The sequence below is a fragment of the Halichoerus grypus genome, chromosome 3, assembly GCF_964656455.1.
Source record: "Halichoerus grypus chromosome 3, mHalGry1.hap1.1, whole genome shotgun sequence".
Lineage (NCBI taxonomy): Eukaryota > Metazoa > Chordata > Mammalia > Carnivora > Phocidae > Halichoerus > Halichoerus grypus.
In genome coordinates, this window is record NC_135714.1 from 20034707 (window position 1) to 20058073 (window position 23367).

The 23367-nt window shown below is 37.1% G+C and overlaps 1 protein-coding gene across 1 annotated transcript in view; it reads right to left on the minus strand.

The window, feature by feature from the left end:
* SEPSECS (Sep (O-phosphoserine) tRNA:Sec (selenocysteine) tRNA synthase) overlaps positions 1-21869 on the minus strand; it is a 36009-nt gene extending 14140 nt beyond the window's left edge. The window contains exons 1-8 of the mRNA XM_036090627.2: positions 21685-21869; positions 20720-20874; positions 18289-18407; positions 17811-17969; positions 14840-14993; positions 11847-11949; positions 4187-4316; positions 3963-4054 (exon numbers count right to left, since the gene is read on the minus strand). Of these exons, the coding sequence (XP_035946520.1) occupies positions 3963-4054; positions 4187-4316; positions 11847-11949; positions 14840-14993; positions 17811-17969; positions 18289-18407; positions 20720-20874; positions 21685-21798 (1026 nt within the window). The 5' untranslated portion in view covers positions 21799-21869. The remainder of the gene's footprint in view (positions 1-3962; positions 4055-4186; positions 4317-11846; positions 11950-14839; positions 14994-17810; positions 17970-18288; positions 18408-20719; positions 20875-21684) is intronic.
* Between the last annotated feature and the right edge of the window lie 1498 nt (positions 21870-23367).

The following is a 23367-nucleotide window of genomic DNA, read 5'->3' on the forward strand; positions in this document are numbered from 1 at the left end:
GAGCAGCAACAATATAAGAAAAGACTATAACTAGGATAATTGAAAAGATCAGATAACAAGTTATATTATTATTATTTTTTTAACAAGTTATATTATTAAGCTTTGATATTTGGGATATTTATGCAGTCTGTCTCAAACTCCATAAAATATTATCTACCTATGTGTTAAAATGCTAGGACATTGTTGTTTCTTCTCCAAGTTTCTGTTATACATACAAGTGACCTGTGTGCCCACAAAACAATGGGTTTCAAACTAGGATGTGCATCAGATTCATCATGGAAGTTTGTCACAAATGCAGTTGTTTGAACCCCACTCCAGACTTCCTGACTCTGAATTTAGCTAAAGGAAAGCCAATCTGATGAAGTGATCTGGAACAGACTCTCCAATAACTGGCATAGTACTTTGCTTTCTAGACTTAGTCTAAAATACCCTTTAAGAGTTCGACAGTTATTTTGGCCACCCCTTCTAGCTTATGATGACTCCACAGGAGTCTAATAAATGGACGAGTTGTACTTCTATAGAACAGATGTCGCTTCCTCAGGGCGGCCTTCCCCAACCCTGCCAGAACTGGCTGGCTTAGGTGCTACACGCTCCCATACGTCCTGCTTGTCCTTTCATAATGCCAAACAGATTTATAATTGTTTATTTAATACCTAGATTTCCCCCGACTATAATTTCCATGATGGTAGAGACTATGTGAGTCTCATTTGTGAATTTACTTTAGGGCCTATGCATAAACATTTCTTTGTCTGAATAAATGAACGAGCAGAGCAAGGTCCAATACTGCCAAAGTAATGTGAGACCAGACTATAAAGGATCATGATGGCAGGCTAAGGAATATGGACTTTGTCTTGCAGGCAACCAGAACCCAAAGCAGAATAACTTGAAGAACTTTAAAATATTAATCTGGCACTCTGCTATAACATAGCAAATTAGAGTAGACTAAGACTGGGGCTCGGGAGAAGAATTGGTCAATTACTGTAAGCATCCAGCTGTGATATGGTAAGGGCCGGAGTTAGGGTGGTAGCAGCAGAAGTGGAAAGGAGGAAATGAATGTTGGGAAACATTACAAAGGGCTCAAGGGTGTAAGAGAAATCAAAAGTATCAGTGTTAGAAATCTAGTTTATTTTTTTTTTAAAGATTTTATTTATTTGACAGAGAGCAACACAGTGAGAGAGGGAACACAAGCAGGGGGAGCGGGAGAGGGAGAAGCAGACTCCCTGCTGAGCAGGGAGCCCGACGCAGGGCTGGATCCCAGGACCCTGGGATCATGACCTGAGCCGAAGGCAGACGCTTAACCGACTGAGCCACCCAAGTGCCCCAGATACTCTAGTTTAACGGAAAAGGGAATTTGTTGGTTCATCTCACAGCCAAGTAAGTCTACAAGCAGACATGGCTGGATCCAGAGACTCAAATGACTCTTAGTTCCATTTTCCCTCTCATATTCTCGAGTCCCAGGAAGGCTTTCTTGGCATGGCCAGAAATATGGCAGCTGAGTAGTTTACTATCTGCAAAGCAGCAAACCCTCTCGCTCTCTAAAGGATCTATCAGACCTGCTGGAAGGACTCCACCTCCACATGCCCACCTGTGAACCACGCTAGCCAGATCACATGCCCACTCCTCTGAGCAAAGCAGGACGGGAGGCTGTGATTGATAGTCTCAGTAGGATCACCTGGAGTCAGGGAGGGGCTGTTCCCAACAACAGTGATTCTGCACAAGCAAATGGCTTATATCCTTTCTAAAATATAACTGAGCTTTTTTGGCCAGGATCACTAAATTTATTCATTGTTTTTGCCGCCTTTGGGTATTAGTAGACCTAAGTCTTCAGATTTATAGCTATATAAGATAACTACATAGCTACCAGGCTAGACTATTTATCCATGTAAGAGAAAAGCAGAAGAGTTTAGAGGTTAAGACAGAGGATCAGAGGCCCAATTGCCTAGCTTTAAACCCAGGTCCCACAATTTACCTCATATATGTTACTTCTCTATCCTTCCATTCCCTGTAAAAATGAGGATAATGGAAACACCTGACAAAAAAATCTGTGAGTTCAAGTATCTTTTCCACAGTGAAACAACCAGCTATAGGAGAGCTAAGGTCCACTGGCATCTAATACAACTAAACTCTCATATAAACAATATAAACCCATGATAGTTTTGCTCATCTATAATCAGGCTTCATCTGTCATATGGAAAAAAGGTTCCTTGGAGGATTTATTGAGGTCTTCTCTTAGCTACAACAATCTATGACCACGATGACTACCTTTGGGAGTTTATCAAACTGGAGTTTTATTCTAATCATTTGAAAATCTTTGTTAGGTTTATTGGGGCATAATTTACATATAGCAAAATTTCAGAGGCCTAGTTTTTAGGGGCCCACTTCCATGAATTCGGACAAACATACAGTTATGAAACTACTCCCACTATCAAGATATAGACCATTTTCCCATCCCATGAGTCCCCTCCCTCAACCCATGACTCTGGAAACCACTGATCTTTTCTCTGTCCTGATATTTTTTGCCTTTTCCGGGGTGGCATATAAATGAAACCATACAATATGTAGCCCTTTGAGTCTGGCTTATTTCATTTAGTATAATGCATTTGAGAGCCACTATTTTGTTGCTTATATCAGTAATTTGTTCCTTTTTATTGCTGAGTATATATGTACCACAGTTTGTTTATACACCAGATGATGGACATTTGAGTTGTTTCCAGGGTTTGGCAATTATGAATAAAATCACTATAAACATTCATGTATAGGTTTTTGTACAGACATAAATTTTCATTTCCCTTGAGTAAATAGCTAGGAGTGGAATCACTAGTTTATATGGTGAGCATATGTTTAACTTTATGAAAACTGCAAAAGTGTTTTCCAAAGTTACTGTACCATTTGTGTTCTTACCAGCAATGTCTGAGAATTCTCTACTTGCTTGAGATCTTTGCCAGCATTCAGTACTGTCAGTTTTCTTTATATTAGCCCTTCTACTAGGTGTGTAGTGGTATCTCCCTGGTTTTCAGGTGCATTTCCTAAAGACTGATGTTCAGCCTCTTTTCCTACATCACGTAAATCTTAAGAGATGTCCTCATAACACAAAGTAAGCAATTACTTTCCTATGGACTGAACTGGTGGAGGGAATGGGGTGACTAGAGGAAACTAGGGAACAAAACTTTTCAATTTCTGTTACATATTCATAAAGCTGTTGAGAGGATCTATCAGATAATACATGTAAAATATCTTAAAATACATAAAGTACTATTATAAATCTAGGGGACTTTAATTGCTACTAAATGTTAGAAACTTACACAGATACAAACACTGTACCAGGAGCCTCTAGCTCTCCCAGATGGGAGATGAATAAAACATTTTAGTCGGACCCGCCCTGCCAACACTGTCTCTGTCTACAATTTTGGAGTTGTCCTGAATTAATTAAGCCAGTTTTTAGTGTTGGAGACAAAGTCCAGTTTTCATTTCTTTTCACAGCCAACATAATCAATGAGTTCAGCATTCCAGTAATGACAAGGGATGAATTTATTATTTTAGAATGAGAAGCTGACCAACTTCTGACCGTTCTTCCTCCTGTGACTGACATCTCACACCTGTACAAGTCTTCAGACTTCCAAAAACAGAAAGAAAAAACTTGTCCATTTGTCTCTCAAGACCCTCTATCTTTAAGTGATACATGAACTGAATCTTACTAAACTAATAAGAATCTCTATGTAGAAGTTTCTCAAAAAAAAAAAAAAAAAGCAAACTCACCTGCCCAAGATCCCTCACAATATCTGAACACACAGGAGACAATGATTAATTGAAAACCAACTGGAGTGATTCCAGATCAAAGTAAATCCCCTAGGACCACACTAGCTATCTATACCCTCAAAGTGGCAAACCAAAAGGCAAAAACACCAATAATTTGGAATAATTTTAGTCAAGGGTATTATTTTACACCTGAAGGGAAAGCTTACCTTTCTTTCTTTTAATAGCTTCTTATAGCCATTTGATCCAAGTGATAATAAAGTAATAAGGACATCTAAAGAAGGTGAAGCTGAAGCTCTTCCTGAAATAAGATAAAGTTAACATTCAGTAAGGGGGAAAAAACCTTTAGAAATTAAGATTTATTATAGTAGCCTAGTACAAATGGATTTTTGTTTGTTAGTTATTTTTTCTGTAGAGCAACTGATTTATTTACCTGGATACATCTTGCTGATTTCCTGAATGAAGGAATCATTAAAGCCAGCAATTATAGCGCCACCTACCGGAACCATAAAATTTTTGTCCAAGCTCTGAACAAAAGCATCTATTCTGCCAACCCGAGCCCCCTAGAATGAAATAACATGTAATGTTACATATTGGCTTCTAGGAAAAGAAACAACAACTGCTATTAAGAAATAAATACTATTAAACAATGCATGAAAAATCGGAAATAGATCAAATATCTTATTTTCTTTGTAACAGTGCCAATAAAGGATTTTTAAGTATGAAAATGAGTTTTTAAATGCTGCTCCTCTTATGTGAAAGAGCACTTTATTTGCAAACTGCTTTCATAACAAAAAAAAAAAAAAAATCATTAAATCCTCACAACAACCTTACCTTGGGAGGAAGGCAGAGTTTCAGTATTAGTTCAGGTGGGAACTCAGCTTTTCACCTTAAAGTTGGCTAGGAAAGTAGATTCCTCCCCACGCCTCTCATCTGTGATCTTCTATTTGACAATAAATGCCAACAGTGGGTCCTGCAACTCTTAAGTAATTTTAAACACCCTCTGTGAGTTCAAGAGTGGCCACTGTAATCTTAGGGACAGTAGCCACTCATGTTGCCAATCAGTTATACATTTACGTCCTTCTCTTTGATGCTGGGATAATCTACTACCTGCATGACTACTTTAAGCAACAAGCTCTGTTCCCACCACCACTCAGATCACAAAAGAGAAAAAAAAAGTTTATTTTTAACATCAACTAATGGAATTTTTTTGTATACTCTTGGCAATGTTTCTATATAACTCACGTTTCCTAATGTTATAATCTTAGATGATCTCAGCCCACTGCAAATGAACTCCAAGTGAAAATCTAATATTCCAGTGAAAAATTGAATACTTACTTACCAGAAATGTAAAAACTAAGTTCTAGTCCCCATCCAACATAGTCTGTGACCTTCTATCCAATGTGCTTCAATTTTCTCCTCTTAAAGATAGAGATACTATCTAAATTTCAACTAAGATCGTTTTTTTCTTTATCTGTAGCAACAGATTTTCAATCTGTATTCACAATCTACATTCCTATTAATATTATAACCACATTTGACCTTCATCTTCACACTTTCCCTCCACATCTATATCTCAGGGAGAATAGAAGGAGCAGATAGCTGGCCTAATCTGAGAGACCAGATCCAGGCAATAGGGAGAAGCACAAAAGCAGGAAAGGGAAGCCGACTACTTTGGAAGCTACTGCATGATTGTTTAAATCTTAACCTTTCCCTGTTACTCTTCTAATTTCCTCATAAACTATGATCAAAGAAACTCTCACCATATCACAGGAAAACAGAAAAAAGCATATAATAACTAGTAGAATAAATAACCAAACAGCACGCAAAGTAGTAGAACGTAAAAATAAAGAGGAATTCTTAGAATTGTCTTTTATTAACATTTAAGTACTGTCCAAGGCTTCCTAAGAGAAATGTGAGCCTCAATCAGGAGCAGGAGTATTAAGAGAATAATCACTGCCAGGCTTTGCTAGAACCCTTCATCACTAAAACACAGAAAGCATAAAGGGCAGCACACTCCGTGGCAAGAAAACAAACAGCCTCACAAAAAACAAACGGTTTTATCAAAGAAACAGAGTGAATAAGCCCCAATATGTACCTACATATGTTTTAAAAGAAAAATAAAACTGCAAATAAATGTGGAAGTGAAGTATGGAGTTTTTTTTTCATTTTTTTAAATGAAAACACATTTTTTGCCAGTTTTATTGATATAATTGACACATTATGTATAAGTTTGAGGTGTATGATATGATGATTTGATATATGCATATATAATGAATGGATTACCACCGTAAGTTTAGTCAATATCCATCAAGTATGGCTTAATAAGTTAACTGCTTAGCGAAAAAGAAAAACAAAAAAACCCAGCAAGCTGGACCCACTCTCACTAAAGTCAGAGGAAAAAAACCCCAGAAGGCTGAAAGGGCTTAAATAAAATAGGGAACATAGGGGCATGTGCTATGAAGGGAAGGGCTGCCATTTATCAGTTCATTCGTCTCCTTGTTTACTCACAAAAGAAGTATCTGGGCACCTATCAGCTGCCAAACATTGCTTAAGGTTCTAGGGATAGTGGTAGCATTAATAAAACAGATAACTGTTCATATAATAATAACTTCTGTCGGAATTTACTGAGAACTTACTTAGCACCAGGCACTGTTCTAAGCACTCTACATTCTTAACCCATTTAGCCCTCATAATAACCATACGAGGTAGATGCTACTATAATAGCTATTTTACAGATGAGAAAATTAAGGCACAATAAAATTAAAGTGGCCTGCCCAAGGTCAGAAATGTACTTAATAGCACAGCTGGGACTCAAATCCAGGCAGTTAAAGCACCTTATTGAAAGTCACCCAGGCAATCAAAGACACAGCAGGAACTAAAACCTAGGTAATCTGGAGGAAGAGCCCATGTTTATAAAATAAAATATTATTCCTGTGGCATTTCCATTCTTCCAGCTACCCAAGCCAAAGCCCTGGAGTCCCGGAATTCTCATTTCCTCATACCTCACGTCTGATTCATCAGCGCACCCTGTTAAGATCCACTCTCAAAATACATCTGAATCCAACCATGTCTTAACCCTTAACAGCCATCACCCTGGCCCGGGCCACCGACACATTTCACGTGGGCTCTGCAACAGCCTTCCACTCTTGCCTTCCTATAGTCTGTTACCCACATAGCAGCCAGAATGAGGGCTGAAAAACGTAAATGACATGTCACTCTCCTGCTCAAAACCCTCCCGTGGTTGACGACCATAACAAGGATAAATTCCACAATCCTTAGCACACCTCAAATCTCTTTACTACCATTGCTGTCCTCATTTGTCCTGATTCAGCCATACTGGCCTCCTTCCTTCCTTACATCCTCCGAGCACACTCCTGCCTCAGTCTTGGCACTTGCTGTTACCTTCTGTCTGGACTCTAGAGAGCTGCAGGGCTCACTCCTTCCTATCACTCAGGGTTCTGCTCAAATGTTACAAAAGAGGACTTCATGGATCACTCCATCTAATCTGACACCCCCTCCCCAATCCAGAGCATTTATCAAGACCTGTCATACTTATTGTTTACTGTCTGCTTCTGCTCCATGAAGATAAGGATTCTGCTGTATTCACTACTGTATCCCCACTGCCTAACCTGATGCCTGGCACATGAGGGGGAACCCTGTAAATATCTGTTGAATGAACTGACAAGTAGGTCTGTGAATAAGTAGTATAACACCTACTTTTCCCAAATTCTTAGTAAGCAAAGCTGATGCTTCCCACACTTTGGGAGCTTTGCAATCCATTCTGACTCTAAAATAATCAATCCAAGTATTTCTGTGACTCTACAACATCCCTCTCCATTAATCTGTCCTACCATCCATATTCCATCAGTCTCCTAAATTAGTCAGTTTAGTATATAATCAGAAGTATTGGTTCTTCAAAGCCACCTTCCTGGGGATGACACGTGCATACCAGAATGTTTTATATGCTCTTCATTAAAACATTCTGGGTGTCACCTTTAAAATAAAAAAAACAGGGGGCAGTGCCTGGGTGGCTCAGTCAGTTAAGCATCTCCCTTTGGCTCAGGTCATGATCCCGGAGTCCCGGGATTGAGTCCTGCATCGGGCTCCTTGCTCAGCGGGGAGTCTGCTTCTCCCTCTGCCCCTCATCCTACTCTCGTGCTCTTTCTCTCTCTCTAATAAATAAAATCTTTCAAAAACATAAAAATAAAATAAAATGAGTAAAGCTGAAACATTTTAGTTATAGCTCTTTCTCCACTAATTGTTTGATTACTACAACACTATCTTCTCAAGAAAGTATTTGTAATTTCAGCACTTTTTTTTTTTAAGAGAAAATATGAGGCTCTGAAGTCACACTGAACTAAATGGGCCATTTTGTAGCTATGGGACCTCGGGCTAGTCACTTAATCCTTCTGAGTTTGTTTCTTCATTTGTAGAAAGGAAATAATAAGTACACCTTAAATTGTTAGGATTAAGCTAATAAACTTTAAAGGTCTAAGCAGGATGCCTGACAAATGGTGGGTACTCAATAAATGGCATATATTACTAAGAAGAACTATTTTTTTTTAAAATTGGTTTAGTACCAGGTTCTCTATGAACATCTTTTTTTTTTTTTAAGATTATATTTATTTATTTGACAGAGAGAGACACAGCGAGAGAGGGAACACAAGCAGGTGGCATGGGAGAGGGAGAAGCAGGCTCCCCGCGGAGCAGGGAGCCCGATGTGGGGCTCGATCCCAGGACCCTGGGACCATGACCTGAGCCAAAGGCAGACGCTTAATGATTGAGCCACCCAGGCACCCCTACTAAGAAGAACTACTGAGATGAATTAAATCTAACTGTCATTTTTTAGAATGTCATGAACAGCAACTAGCACTCAATAAGACCCAAGTATTTCTTTGGTTCAAAGCAACAGTGCCACTACCTCTTCTCTTCAGGGCCAATTTGGTAAAATTAAAACATTTAAGTACTGCTCTTCTTCTTTTAAGAAATGCTCATTTTGGAAGGTAATACAGTATCTGCAACAATACAGTAACTATTTAAATATCACTCACCCACCTTAAAGTGTTATTTTCTGGTTAAAATTTTAGTAAAACCACCTCACAAATGAAGAGAAGCGATGACAAAGTAGGACATTCGTGACGTACAACTCCAACAGCACCTTTTACATCAGATCCTGGGGCTCACTGTCTTTGTCTTAATCTCTCCAGTTATGCTGCCAAAGTTTCTAGTATTCAAAATTATACTGTGAGCACACCACCACTAAGGACTTCTGGGTTAAATATATAATATTTGAGTAAATGTTTTGGAGCCACAGAAAAGATCATTATGAAGATTTTATAGGCATGTGGGGAGTACAGAAATATAATCTATAAAAATTAAATATATTTTTTGCACAAAGTTTAAAAAAAGTAACATTAAATGTACACAATGACTTTCACTATGTAAAAAGCAATACACATATAAAAAAAGAGAAAAGAGTGAACACATAAATTATTAAGGGTATTTGTTAGGGTATAGGATCATGAGTGATCTACTTCTTCCTCACTTTCTGAACTTTTAGTAATGCTGATATACTTAACTTTCAAAAGAATTGAGGCTGCTAAAAATTAAAGAGGAAAGGGGGAAAAGGGAGAGGAGAAATAAAAACAAATCACTGAAATAAAATGTTTTTCAAGATTTCCAGTATAGACGGCGCCTGGGTGGCTCAGTTGGTTAGGCGGGAGTCCCGGGATCAAGCACCGTATCGGGCTCCCCACTCAGCTCAGTGAGGAGTCTGCTTCTCCCTCTAACCCTCCCCCATCCCGTGCTCTCTCTCTCCCACTCTCCCTCTCTCTCAAATAAATAAATAAAATCTTAAAAAAAAAAAAAAGATTTCCGGTGTAGAGAATTATACAACCTTTCTCAGCTATCATTCTCATTGGAGAAAATCTAGTCTAGAATTACAATGAAAAAGTTCCTTAAAAAGTTAAGGAATAATGGAAAAGGATACAAAAGAAATGATAAATAGTCTTCCTCTGACATAACATGCCTACCAGCCACTCTACCTCTGGACTTCTTATGTTATGTCATCTACCTCCTCATTGGTTAGGCTAATTTGTGTTGGGTTTCTGTTACCTGCAGCCAACTGCATCCTAACTGGTACAACCTCTGAGTAAAGCAGTTAAGCAAATCAGTTAATACTATCATATAAACTACATTTATATGAGAAATGATACTAGTACACTTCAAAAAAAATTTTTTTACCAGCTAGGATCTACTGGAATAAGAAGCATTCACCATTGCACTGGAGAAGGCCACAGATAATCTGTGAAAAAGTCTTGCCCACATAACACAGACCACATGTGTATCCAAACTGAGTATGTGATTAACACCATTATGCACATAAATTATATAACTCATACATGGATAATATCTATCCACATCTTAACACAGTATAAATAATCACTGTAACTAGATATAATATTTCATTTATTCATCCAATTTTTTTCAGGAACCGGTTACTGAGTATCAATTATGTACCAGAATCTGTCTTAAGTATTGAAGACACAAGAGTGAACAAAACAAAGTCCTTTCCCTAACAGAATCTTAATTCTAGTTACTATCAATAACTAGACAATAAAAAAAATAAACATCATATCAAATGGTGAGACGTGCTATGGAGAAAAGGAACAAGATCAACATCAATTTTAAGAAGCAGCCAAATTTTCCACACCACTAGGTAAGAAAAAACATTGTCGATTAACATTATAAGATACCACTGAATCTAAGACACCCCAGTTTTAGAGATATTATAATGTGGAAAAATATGTACCTTAAAATAAAGGAGTATGACATAAAATAGGAAAAGGGAGACAGAAAATGCAGGCAAGAAAAAGGAACCTGTAATTTTAGATAGGTGTCTGAGAGAGGTAAGAAGCTATGCAGCTCTCCACAAGAGTTTCACTGTGAGGAAGGAACAAGAGCAAAACCAGGGCAGTGGGCACACCCATGACACAATGGAGGAACAGAAAAAATGTGCCCAGAGACAGCAGGTGAGAGAGAGGGCAGTAGTAAATGAACCTGGAGAAGCTGCAGAGGCCTGAATACACAAAGGCTTGCAGGCCACGGCTATGACTCTTATTCTGAGCAGGATGGGATGCCCAGACGTATTTTCAAAATAAGAATCTAAAACAGGGGTGCCTGGATGGCACAGTCTGTTAAGTGTCTGACTCTTGGTTTCGGCTCAGGGAGTGATCTCAGGGTTGTGGGATCGAGTCCTGCATCAGGCTCCATGCTCAGCACAGAGTCTGCTGGAGATTCTCTCTCCCTCTGCCCCTTCCCCCAACACGCACGCACGCGCGTGCTCTCTCTCTCACTAAAATAAATAAATAAATCTTTAAAAAAAAAAAAAAGAATCTATGGGGTGCCTGCGTGACTCAGTTGGTTAAGCGTCTGCCTTCAGCTCAGGTCATGATCCCAGGGTCCTGGGATGGAGCCCCCAGTCGGGATCCCTGCTCAGCGGAGAATCTGCTTCTCCCTCTCCCTCTGCCTCTGCCCCTCACCCTACTCCTGCTCTCTCTCTCTCGCTCCCTCAAAATAAATAAATAAAAATTTCTTTAAAAAAAAGAATCTAAAACAGATGACTAGGATCTGGTTGATACTTATAAAAACAAAATCATAACATTTTTTTAAAACCCGCCAACTCCACAGTTAAACACTAAAATGTTTATAAATGAAGCCATTTCCAGCCTAGGATAATAAGGTTAAGTGATTCCTTAAATATGGAATAAATCATCAATATAGTTTTAAAAATACAATAACCCAGTATATTAGAAAAGTGAGAATACTGGTAATGAAATAATCTCAGAAAGTTAAACAAATAAGCTACTAAGTATTTCTATGTTGGTCCTGACCAAAGCTACCAGTCCAATTACCAGCAAAGAAGAGTGGCTTCTACTATATGGATATTAGATGCCAATTTCTAATGCTCCATGAAGTTGAAGATGCCAGAAAGTTGATTTTACCCTATTAAGTAGTAAGAAAAACAAAGGAATAATCTTGTAGTGTGTTAAAATCATTTTTTCTTGACATATCTTTTTAAACTCTCTTACCTGCTGGATGAGGTGCATACACTTTGAAGACTGCACTCCATAAGCATTGTTGACTATATGGGGAATGCCGTAATTAGCACAAATCACAGCCAGTTCTTCTAATCTACAAACATAAATATTCAACAGAAAGACATATTCCTACTGTGCTTTTATAAATTACAGTGTGAGAACTTTTTTAATTCAATAGTTATTCTTAATGTACACTAGGAAAAAAATGGGAAAACTGAAATTTCTACAGCAGTAGTTTAGCATAAAATTCAGCAGCAGGCACTTTAGGATAAACCTAAAAAAGCTTTTAAATTAATGTTACCAATAAATGGGAAAACGGGTATTTATAAAAATCTGTATAGATGGTAGCTTTTAAATCACTTTAAAATTTCCTATATAAAAAGCAAGAAGCAGATTATAATGACCCCTTAACAAGGTGGTATGTCATTTTTAAATGCTTTTGGTTGCTTATCATACTAAAGCTAATAGCTGCAAAATAATTAGCATGTCTTGAAATCTTAAGAAATCTTACATTTAACATCTCATAAAGTAAAAAATACATTTTCAAGTAGACTTTAATGTATTAAAAAATACAGAACATTAAAATGTTTCAGTACCAAAATAACATTTTCCAACAACTTGCAAACTAAAGAATCTTTTAAATAGCTGCTGGTTTTAAATTCACTCTTATTTTTCATTTGACACTCCTTATATTAAAACAATTTGAGAGTCTAACTCTATGCAAAGTAAGGTAATAAATTTCAATTGGAGTGTAATAAATGATGTTCCTTTGCAAAACCAAATACTACTTGTGACTGAGGCCATTTCTAACAGAAATGTCTTCACATGCTATGAAGCTAAAACTAAATCCTATGATTTAATAAAGTTAAATTTTTTTAAAAATGTTCTTTCTACAATATAAAGAATTTGGAAGCAAAGCAATAAAAGTTCTTTCCCATAAGGATGTATTTCAAATATATATTATATAGTTTTATTATTTGTTTTTGCAAAATACATTTTCTTTTTTAGATGCACATTATGTTTTTAAAGTACAGATAGGAATGACATTATTCATCTGTCAGAAGTTTTCAATTTACTTCCTTAAAGTATTATGAACTAAAAAGTCATTTTATCATTCATTTTCATAAACCTCACAAATTGACAGAGAAACGTTTCTATTACTCAAATTAATCAGATATTGTTTTTAAAAAATAGACTTTCTGGGATACAAACAAGTATTTTCTTCATAGAAGTCACTTTTATATGTTTGTGTACTAATAAAAGCATTTCTTAATAACAAAGCTCCTCGAAAGGAAGATGCTATAATAACATAAAGTACTATTTTTAAAAGAAAAAAAAAATCACTTGTGAGTTGTTTTAAATATTCAGAATTCATCAAATCTGCTAATATTTAGAGGATGTATAAAGGTATTTAATGAAAGGCAAGGAAAGACAAAAAATATTTTCCATGTGGATCAAATTGTATTGTAACTTAGCAGCCAATTTAAGATGTTTGTCAGGTAGAAATGATAACCTTTTTTTTTTTTTTTAAATATCCTTTGACTGATTTTGCCCCACAATACTCTGTCCAATTAATTAACTGATAAAGACAACATATATATACATATACCTATTCAAATTAAGACTATAAAAGAATAAGCTTAATGCAAAGAAATCAAAATATATTTTAAGTTTAATAAAATCAGAAATTCAAACATATTACTAATAACTGTGCATCACTATTTTCCTAAAGTTCACTTTTATCAGAAACATTCATTATATAACACAACGAAAAAGTGGCATATGAGAATTTTGCTGATAAAAACTTTTGTGATTTTTTTCCAAAGGAGAGATAATACATGTAAAAGACTTAACCCTATACCAAGTATACTGACATCTAAAAAAAAAAAAAAAAAAATGAAACAAAACTATCCTCAAGCATAAACAATCTAACACAATACCCATATGCTGTTTTTGGAAATGTGACTTATTTCTATCACATTAACATTTTTTGAGATAGCAAAATCATCAATGAGGAATGAACAGAGATGTTTATATAATATTTCAATGCAAATTTAAAAACTGATTGGTAAGTAATGAATAAACAAGGAAAGCATACGCAATATAATCTTAAAATAGAATTCAGAGTCACAAATGAAATAAGGTAAATTTTCAAGAGCATGGTCTTAAAATTGTCTCTTAAAACATGCCTATAAAATAATAAACAGTAACATACATTCATTAATGCCAAATTGTGTGATTCCATGAATTAAAACTAAAGTATAACTTGATCTTAAAAAATAGCCCAAAGTCAATATAGTTTTTACAAATTATTAGCACTTATGTTCAAAATGTTAAAATCAAACAAAGAGCTGCTGTCAAAACTAGAAATCTGTATTACTATACCCAAACCTATTACATTTTCAGAATAAAATTTGTGGATATCCTTTAGAAAAGTAAACATTTGCTTTTTTTCTTTTTCCTTTTATTTTCTTAAATATATGCATTTTTCTCAAAATGCAAAGACAGCCACTGTGTACGTTTAAGTGTACATGTGAGTTAATCTTCCAATTAAAAAATTCAAAAGGCAATAAATAATCCTAAAATTTCCTATTCAAAAAATCTGTTAATCTTACATAGGAAAACTAACTGTAAAATCAAAGAAATGGAGACAGCAATGAAAACAAGTAAATCCAACATTATGCTTAGAAACTTCTACTTAAATAATGAGGAAAAGATGCAAAGAGATCAGAAATAGAAAAAAGCAAGAAAATAGAGATGCTCTGTGTCTACACAGGTTATAAAGGGATCTCCACTTGGTATTAGTTTTTTTCCTTCTTCTGTATTAAATTTTTATTTTCCCAAACCACCACGCTGTTTCTCCACTAGTCCATTCACCTATTTACTGCCCAATGTTACTTAAGCATCTTTGAGAATGAGTATATCTGCATTTCGTTTAAAAGACCCGATGAACACCTAAAGGACAATATTTGCAAATGATTTACCTATCAGGCACCCTTGGAGCAAAACAGGATGTAGTGGAATGAACACACAGAATGGAATCAGGCCCAAGTTCCCGAACTTTAGCCTCCACTGCTTTCAGGTCTGTGCGCAGCTCGTCACCTTCTAAAACATTCTCTATCACCACAGGCTCAAAACCTAACCAAGCCAATCAGAAATCAAAATGTTAGATAAACTAAAATAAGGGAAGATCCTGGAACTCTACCAAGCAGTGCTATTCCACACAAGAACTCTAAATCTGGTCAGTGAACCCTCCCCAAGTAATAAAGACCTGGCTCAATACTGGTAGGAGTCAAAAGCAGGCCAAAATAATGTGAAGGACTAGTAGACCACAATTAGGACCACAAATCTATTTAACACTTAGATAGGACTAGAAAGACTAATTCTGGGAAGGAAAACAAATGTCAAATAGAGACCTATAAAAGTAATAACACAGTCACGGATGACAAAAAGGATCATTTGGTACAATTCAATTTCAGACCACAGAAAAGTAAATCTACTCATTTCTCCGGCAACATTTCATTTTTAAGTTCACTTTATTTCAGAGATGGACAAGAATAAAAATATAATTCAAGTACTAAAACAAATCACAATCATCAACTTAATATTTTACTCCTAAAGAAAAAGTAATGAATATTAGTAGCCTAATGATTACTGACCCATCCCATAGTTTACAAGGGCCTTCTATATAATTTAAATATAAAAACTATTTCTCAATTTTCAGTTGAATTAGCACATGATCAAACTAGCACCTGATCAAAGGTCTGCCCAAATAATAACTATGTAATCTTGTATGGTAAATATTTAGGTATCCATAAACTTCAAGAGTTTCATGTACAATATATACACTAAACAATGCCCAAAGCACTTAGATAACTAAATATTTCATAATGCTAGTAAGTACTTAGGATAAAAGTAAAATCTAATTGCTTGAGTCTTACAAGCTGGAAAGAAAATAAACTTGGGAAATTTTACATGTAAAGTTATTATGTAGTCACATCTTCAGTCTTCCCAAATAGCAAATCTATAGCAGGCTGGACTCATACATTTAGGGGCTATAAGAGATTTAGAAACCATTTAGCTCAACTAACTCATTTCAAAGATAAGGGAGCCAAAGTTCAGGAAAATTAAGTGGTTTCTCCAAGGTCACACAGCAAATTAAAGCACAGTTATGAGCAAGTAGTTTTCTTCTATGTTTTATAACCCATGTCAAGTTGTCTGCATTCTATCTATAGATATATAAAAACCTGGCCACTATAAAATGATCAATTATGTTGGTTCAGAGATGTCCAGGTTTTATATCTATACCTTCATAGCTTTTAAAACAAACAAAACTTAAATAAGTAGTGCTTCCTAATGACAGCTAATTTTCTATTATTTTTCAAATTCTCTAGACCCAACCCTATTTTTGCTTTCAAACATTTATAATGCAAGGTTTTTTTGAGAATACAACTATCTTGCTTCCTAAGAATATAGGCTATCCTAAGAAAGGATAAACTGTAAATTTAGTACAAATCCTAAGATCTTTTGGAAAATTTTCCAATTTTTCAATATGGCAATCTTTCCCGTAAGTTTGGTAGTAGTTCTTTGGTTAACAGGATGTAAATAAACAGACTTGACAACTTTATACCACTTAAAGTAAATGAGTATATCTTTTGAAAGTCTATCAGTTTCTACTATACGTCCTAATTATGAATCCCTTTACATGAATTTCTTTAGGATTATTTATGCAATTTAATTACAGGCCAATATAGTTCACTTCATATAACATACTGAAGCTATTCAAAATTAACCTTAAATTCTCAAATTCACTTTGACTTAAGCAAGCTAAATACTAAAATACCAACATAAAGTTTTTGTCTCACCTATATGTAATGATGCCTGGGTCCTTACACTCCGATTTATGGTAATAATTTATATGTATTCTACTTATGTATATACAATCACCATTCCTGAAGCCCCTTAGTACCCTTTATGCTCCAGGGATTACTGCTGGGTATTTCATATGTCATCCTGCTTAATATCAAAACAATTTTATGACAGGTAATCATATCCCCATTTCAAAGAATAGGGACATACGATACAGCCATCCCACTTCAGAGTATATATCCCAAAGAATTCAAAGCAGGGACTCAAACAGGTATTTGTGCACCCATATTCACATCAGCATTATTCACAAGAACCAAAAGGTGAAAGCAACCCAGGTGTCCATCAATGAATGAAAGAAAGAACAAAATGTGAGATATAAATATATACAGTGGAGTATTAACCTTAAAAAGGAAAGAAATTCTGATACATGCTATAACATGGATGAACTTTAAAGATATTGTGCTCTATGAAATAAGCCAGTCTCAAAAGGACAAATACTCTATATTCCACTTACATGAAGGACCCAGAGTAGTCAAATTCATAGAGACAGAAAGTAAAATGGTGATTGCTAGGAACTGGCGGTAGTGGGGAGGGAGGAGTTATTGTTTAATGGATAGAGATCCAGTTTAAGAGGATGAAAAAGTTCTGGAGATGGTGTTACCTAATGATTGCACAACCTTGTGAATGTATTTAATGTCATAGAACCATACATTTAAAATTATTAAAACTGGGGCGCCTGGGTGGCCCAGTCAGTTAAGCGTCTGCCTTCAGCTCAGGTCATGATCTCAGGGTCCTGGGACTAAGCTAGCATTGGGCTCCCTGCTAAGCAGGGAATCTGCTTCTCCTGCTCCTTCTGCCTCTTCCCCCTCCCCCTGCTCATGCTTGCTCTCTCTCTCTCTAATAAATAAATAAATAAATTTTTTAAATAAATAAATAAAATAAAACTGATTAAAATAGTAAATCTTATTATGTATATTTTATTACAATAAAAAGGTGGAATAGGAACACAGTTTCTTTTCCATTCATCTACCTCTATATAAAAAGGGTGAATTTTCTACATTATATACGTCATTTCTCTTCTTTTACCTGCAGTGATCATGGATTTAAAGCAGGACTTCTGGTCTATTCTCGGCCATAGAATATACTTTGCCTTTGGTCTTTTGTGTCGTAATGTTAAGAAACACAAGGTTAGACTCATACCAGTTGCCATGGGAACTACAAAGCAGTTGGTCACTGTAGGGACACCTAAAAATAAGAAGTAAAGGAGAAATTAGTTACTCCACTGAAAAACCAGCATCCTTCTTGAAGAAATGATAGAATTCTTCAATCAAATATAAGAGTTATAGACAGTGCTTCCTCTGTACTCGACCTCAGGAAGCTCACTGACAAATTCATCCTCCAGGCTTATGGCTCTGATTTTCTATCTTTTTCTAAAGGGTTTTTAAAAATATGTCTTTTCAAGAGCCATTTAGAACCTGTTTGGAAAGAGGCATTAATAAAAGATATTAAGCAAAGGTGTGTGTGGCTGGTCACCCAAAAGTATTATGATTAATATAATACATACCAGCCAACTTTATGATGTCCAGGACCAAAGAATTGGTAATTCTGTTCAAAAGGCTAGAACCTGCAGCTTTTGGCTGCACAGCAGAAATATCACCCGATCGTCCAATTCCATGAATGAACCTAAGCAAAAAATGGGCCAACAACTGAACAAAAATATTGGGTGTTCTAAGTAATCCACTGCATAAGTATACAGATACAATAATCAAAAAAACAGCAGAAGCAACACTTGACTATTACAGATACATTTCATAAACTATTAATAATGTAAAAACACCCTAAATTGAAACAAATTCATCAATTACATTGTGGTAGCTAGTCTCCAAAGATGGCCACCATCAATTCCTTTTCTCCCTATGCCCACACACTACTGCCAACATCAAGAGATGGATCAAATTCCTCTTCACTTGGATCTGCACTGGCTTTAGTGACTTGCTTGGCCAGGAAGAATCTAGTGGAAGTGATGTTCTGGAATTTCTGATTTAGGTCAAAGAAGCCTTAAAGCTTCACCTGGCCTCTTGAAGGGCTTGCTCTTGTGGGAGCTCCCTCCTATAATCCAGATGCCATGCCAGATCCCACCTGCGGAGGCCATCTGAGCTCCCAGAGGTCTAAGTGAGTCAACTTGGATAAACTGCCCAGTTTAACCTAATGACTAAACTCTCAGCCAACATCTGACTACAACTGCATGAGAGACTGGAAGCAATAATCATCCTGCTTAGCCCAGTTAACCCACAGAACTGTGAGAGATAATACTAAATTATTGTTTTAAGCCACCAAGTTTTGAGGTGGTTTGTTAGCAGGAATGGAAAACCAGAATATATGCAACATTAGATTCCCTTCTTTCTTTCCATTTCCTTAACCAGAGCAGTGGATTAAGTTCCAATGGGGATGAGCTGCTATTTCAAATACAGCCTTAATTTAAAAAATATTACAGGTGTGGGGCACCTGGGTGGCTCAGTCGTTAAGCGTCTGCCTTCGGCTCGGGTCATGATCCCAGGGTCCTGGAATCAAGCCCCGCATCGGGTTCCCTGCTCCGTGGGAAGCCCGCTTCTCCCTCTCTCACTCCCCCTGCTTGTGTTCCCTCTCTTGCTGTGTCTCTCTCTGTCAAATAAATAAAATCTTAAAAAATATATATATATATTACAGGTGACCCTTGAATGGGGAGGCTAAGGGAGGCCTGCACAGTCAAAAATCTATGTATAACTGATTCCCCCAAAACTTAACTACTAATAGCCTATTGTTGACCGGAAGCCTTACCAATAACATAAACAGTTGATTAACACATATTTTGTATATGTATTATATACTGTTCTCTTACAAGAAAGCAAGTTAAAGAAAATGTTATTAAAAAGATCATAAGGAAGAGCAAATACATTTACAATACTGTCCTGCGTTCAATGAAAAATATCCACTTGTAAATGGACCTGCACAGTTCAAACCCATATTGTTCAAGGGTCAACTGTATATACTCCTTGAAAATCAGTGTGCAAATCCATTCATTTTAAATTAGATGACATTATACACTTGCAAGATACCTCTGAATATTTTTCAAAATTAAAAGTTTGTTTGTACTTTATAGTTAGATCAGAAATCCGTCACTCTGGGATTATCAGAGAACACTAGTGTCATATTTCATCACCACTGAAACCTAATGTATGAAGCATTTTTTTACAAATATTATAAATCATGTTAGCAGCCCATTTTAACCATGAATTTTTCATCCAAGTTCTAGATTCATTATCATTAGTTCTGACTGCAATGGTTTTGACTGAAATAAAATTCTACTATCCACAGGAAAATTTCACCACTGAAAATTTCAAGACAGGAACTTTTAAAAGTTCACCTATATTTCGCATAAAACTGGAAGAACAGAGAAATGATATTTGGAAACACTACCAATTAAATGATTAGCAGATTGATGAAAAGCTTTCTAAAATATTGCAAAAGAAAAAAGTGACTTAATAATCTTAAATCAAGTTTGGCATACCTTTCCTGCATCTACTGCAACAAAGAAAGCTATTTATAAAATAGGATTCAGTTTAGATACTGATGAACATTTTAAAGTTCTACCGACGTATCATTCTCTAAAAAAACTTGCAGTATCAGAAAAGAAATATGGCAAACTATAAACAACCTTAACATATTTTAAACTCTTACAACCAAACAGGTTTATTATGTTAAGTGTATAGGCAGTATTGTTATTAAACACCCAGAACATGACAGGATAACTAGAACCTTCACCGGACTGTCTTGAAAAGCAACTACTCAAACTGTTTCCATCTCCCTGTTGCATCTGGTTTATATGCCCATTTGAATAGGGAAGAAGCAGGTCACCAACAGATATTTTATAATTTAAAATGATTAGTATTAACACCATGGTTTTTAACAAAAAAAAAAAAAGAAAGAAAGAAAGGCTTTCTACTTTAAAAATATACCTGTAATGACGCCGAGCAACTAAGGCAGATGCCACTCTCCCTTCCCTTTCTCCCACACCACAATTGCCCAGGAAATTGTTGCTATCCATGATTGCAAGTTCATGTAAAAAAAGTTCAAGTGTACTTTCATCCCAACCATCCTCTGGACACTTGCCCTGAAAAAAAAAAAAAAAGCAAAAACAAACAAACAAAAACTTTTATTTCAGAAAACCATCCCTAGAACCGTACTTCAATGAATTTTTTTAAACTTTGCAATGTGTATTTTGCCATGCTTCTTGCTTTCTCAACTTCAGACATAAATTCAGCACAACGAAGAAACCTCGAAGAGGCAAAGCATTTGTTACACTGCATTACAATTATCTACAGATTCTCAGAAGGGATAATAAATGAATACGATGACATTTACTCAGTTTAAAGTTGCAGTTAAGGTAACTGAAAACCAAAAACCGTATCTTCAATGACGATTCTTCAAACCGGACTGCTAAGACTACGGCTTGTCAAACTTGAGTGCAATTAAAATTCGGGGTACTGGCAGGAACGAGACCTGCGAGGTTCTGCAGCAGTTCTTGGTTCGAGTTACTATATCCTGGTTTACAAACACAAAGCGTCCCCCTTGGGAGTAGTGAAAGACGGAAGATGCGAACTTTGCCCTTCTCGCAAACAAAACAGTAAAGAACTGGGACTTCCCCTCCCTTCCACATCCCGAAGTTCGGGAAAAACGGGACTCAAAATCCTGACTCCCACAAGCTCCCTAACAACACTCTCTGGGTTTTGCTGGTTTATGGTGAGACTGAGGAGCTGAGCGCAAGTCAGCACAACGCACGCCAAGCTGCGAGAGACTCCGGGGACAGGTCTCAACCGACAGACGGGAGCGGGTGGGCAGGACGCCGGACTAAAGGGGCGCTGGGCGGAGCCAGAGGCTGTGGGGGGCGCGGCAGCTGGGGAGGGACCCGACAGCTCGGTACCTTCTCCAGAAGCAGCCGTATGAGGTGCTCATGCGAGCGGCGGGCCTCACAGCCCTGTCGCACATAAGCCGGCGACACCAGCCGCTCGCCCGCCGCGAAGCTCTCGCGGTTCATTTCGGCGGTGCCGACAGTGGCGAGAGAACACTCGACACACGCCGTACGCGCTTACTGAACCCAGGATGCAACTCGCCGCCCGGACGGTACGGCAAGGCCTTGGGACAAAAAGCTTGTCTCGCTTCTGCACATGCGCAAACCGCCGTAGCTTGTGCGCCAGAAACCGTGGACTTGATCATGCGCGGCGGTGTCCGTTGCGTTTAGCCGGTGTCCGAGAGTGTTCCTGAGACGGACTTGAAGGAAGAATTTTGCACTTGTGCAGAGGGGCTGGGGAAAGTAAAGGGGAACTGTGTGGGCTTCTCTGCAGGAAAACTTCCGTAGCTTACTCTGTGTTCCAACCCCGTTGAATGGTGAGATTTGCGCAGTCTGTGCTTCAGTCTTACACCGTATTTCTCATATTCTAGAATCTTTCATCCTTACTTTCGTAGGTCTCAGCATGTTCTATTGCCTGACAGCCCGCTATGAAATAGCAGAGCCTCACTCCTTTCGTCCTCTGCACTACAGAATTTTTAGCCCCAACACTTATCACCCACCACCTGACTACATTTTCTTGTACCCCACACCCACACACCTATGGATGTAAACTTCCGAAAGATACGGACTTGGTTTTCGCTGCTGTGCCCCCCAAGCGCCTAGAACGGTGCCCAGAATATAGTAGGGGCTAAAAAAATATTTTCATACTGAATTAATAAATAGCTCTGACCATTCAACAACCTAGCGCTCGTTATGCGAGATACAGAAATGAAAAGGTAGGATCCCTGCCTCCAGTTTCCTTGCACTCTTCTGCTTAGGTGAGCCTACAGTAATTCCGGACCTTGTTCGTGTTCAGTGGTGTGCTGGAGTCCACTCGAACTGGTTCATACTTGCTTTGCAAGAGCTGATTGTTAAATGTTCAGGAATTTTGTGAGCTGGTTTTTAAATACAGCTGCTTTTCAACAATAGATTATGTAAGTTTACAGTAAACTATATGAAAGGCAAATGTGGTAAATACACAAACTTACCACTTCCTAGTTAATGTTTTCTACACTTTACTGTTATCTGCACTTTTGAGATCATTTACATCTCTTGTATCTGGACAGTGGAAATACAGCATAATGGTGTACGGCTGCATATGTCTTTCCAACTCACTTTTTAGTGGCATCATGTTGGAAGTTTGAAATTGACCATGGTGGGAGTATTTACACCGTGGAAATCAACAAATGCTGCAGATCAGGCTCTGACCTCCCTGCCACTCCCAGGAGTGTTTAGCTACATGTTCCCAGGGTATCGATACCCACCATTTGTCAGCCTGGCACTTGTCAAACTGCATTCCAGTTGTTAATTTTCTGCTTTCCTCAACTAGACTGTGAGCCGGTTTGACAAAGGCAATACTTGATATCTGTGTTCAAAGCACAGAACTAAACACATAATAGATATTTGACAAATATTTATTGAATGATAGACCATTTGAGAACTTTGTAAAATTACACAGAAAGATAAACCACAAAAATAATGAGAATTTAGCTTATTTTTTTAAGTAAGCATCAACCTTTAAACTTGTGAAGAGTTCTTACTCCCCAAATACAACTA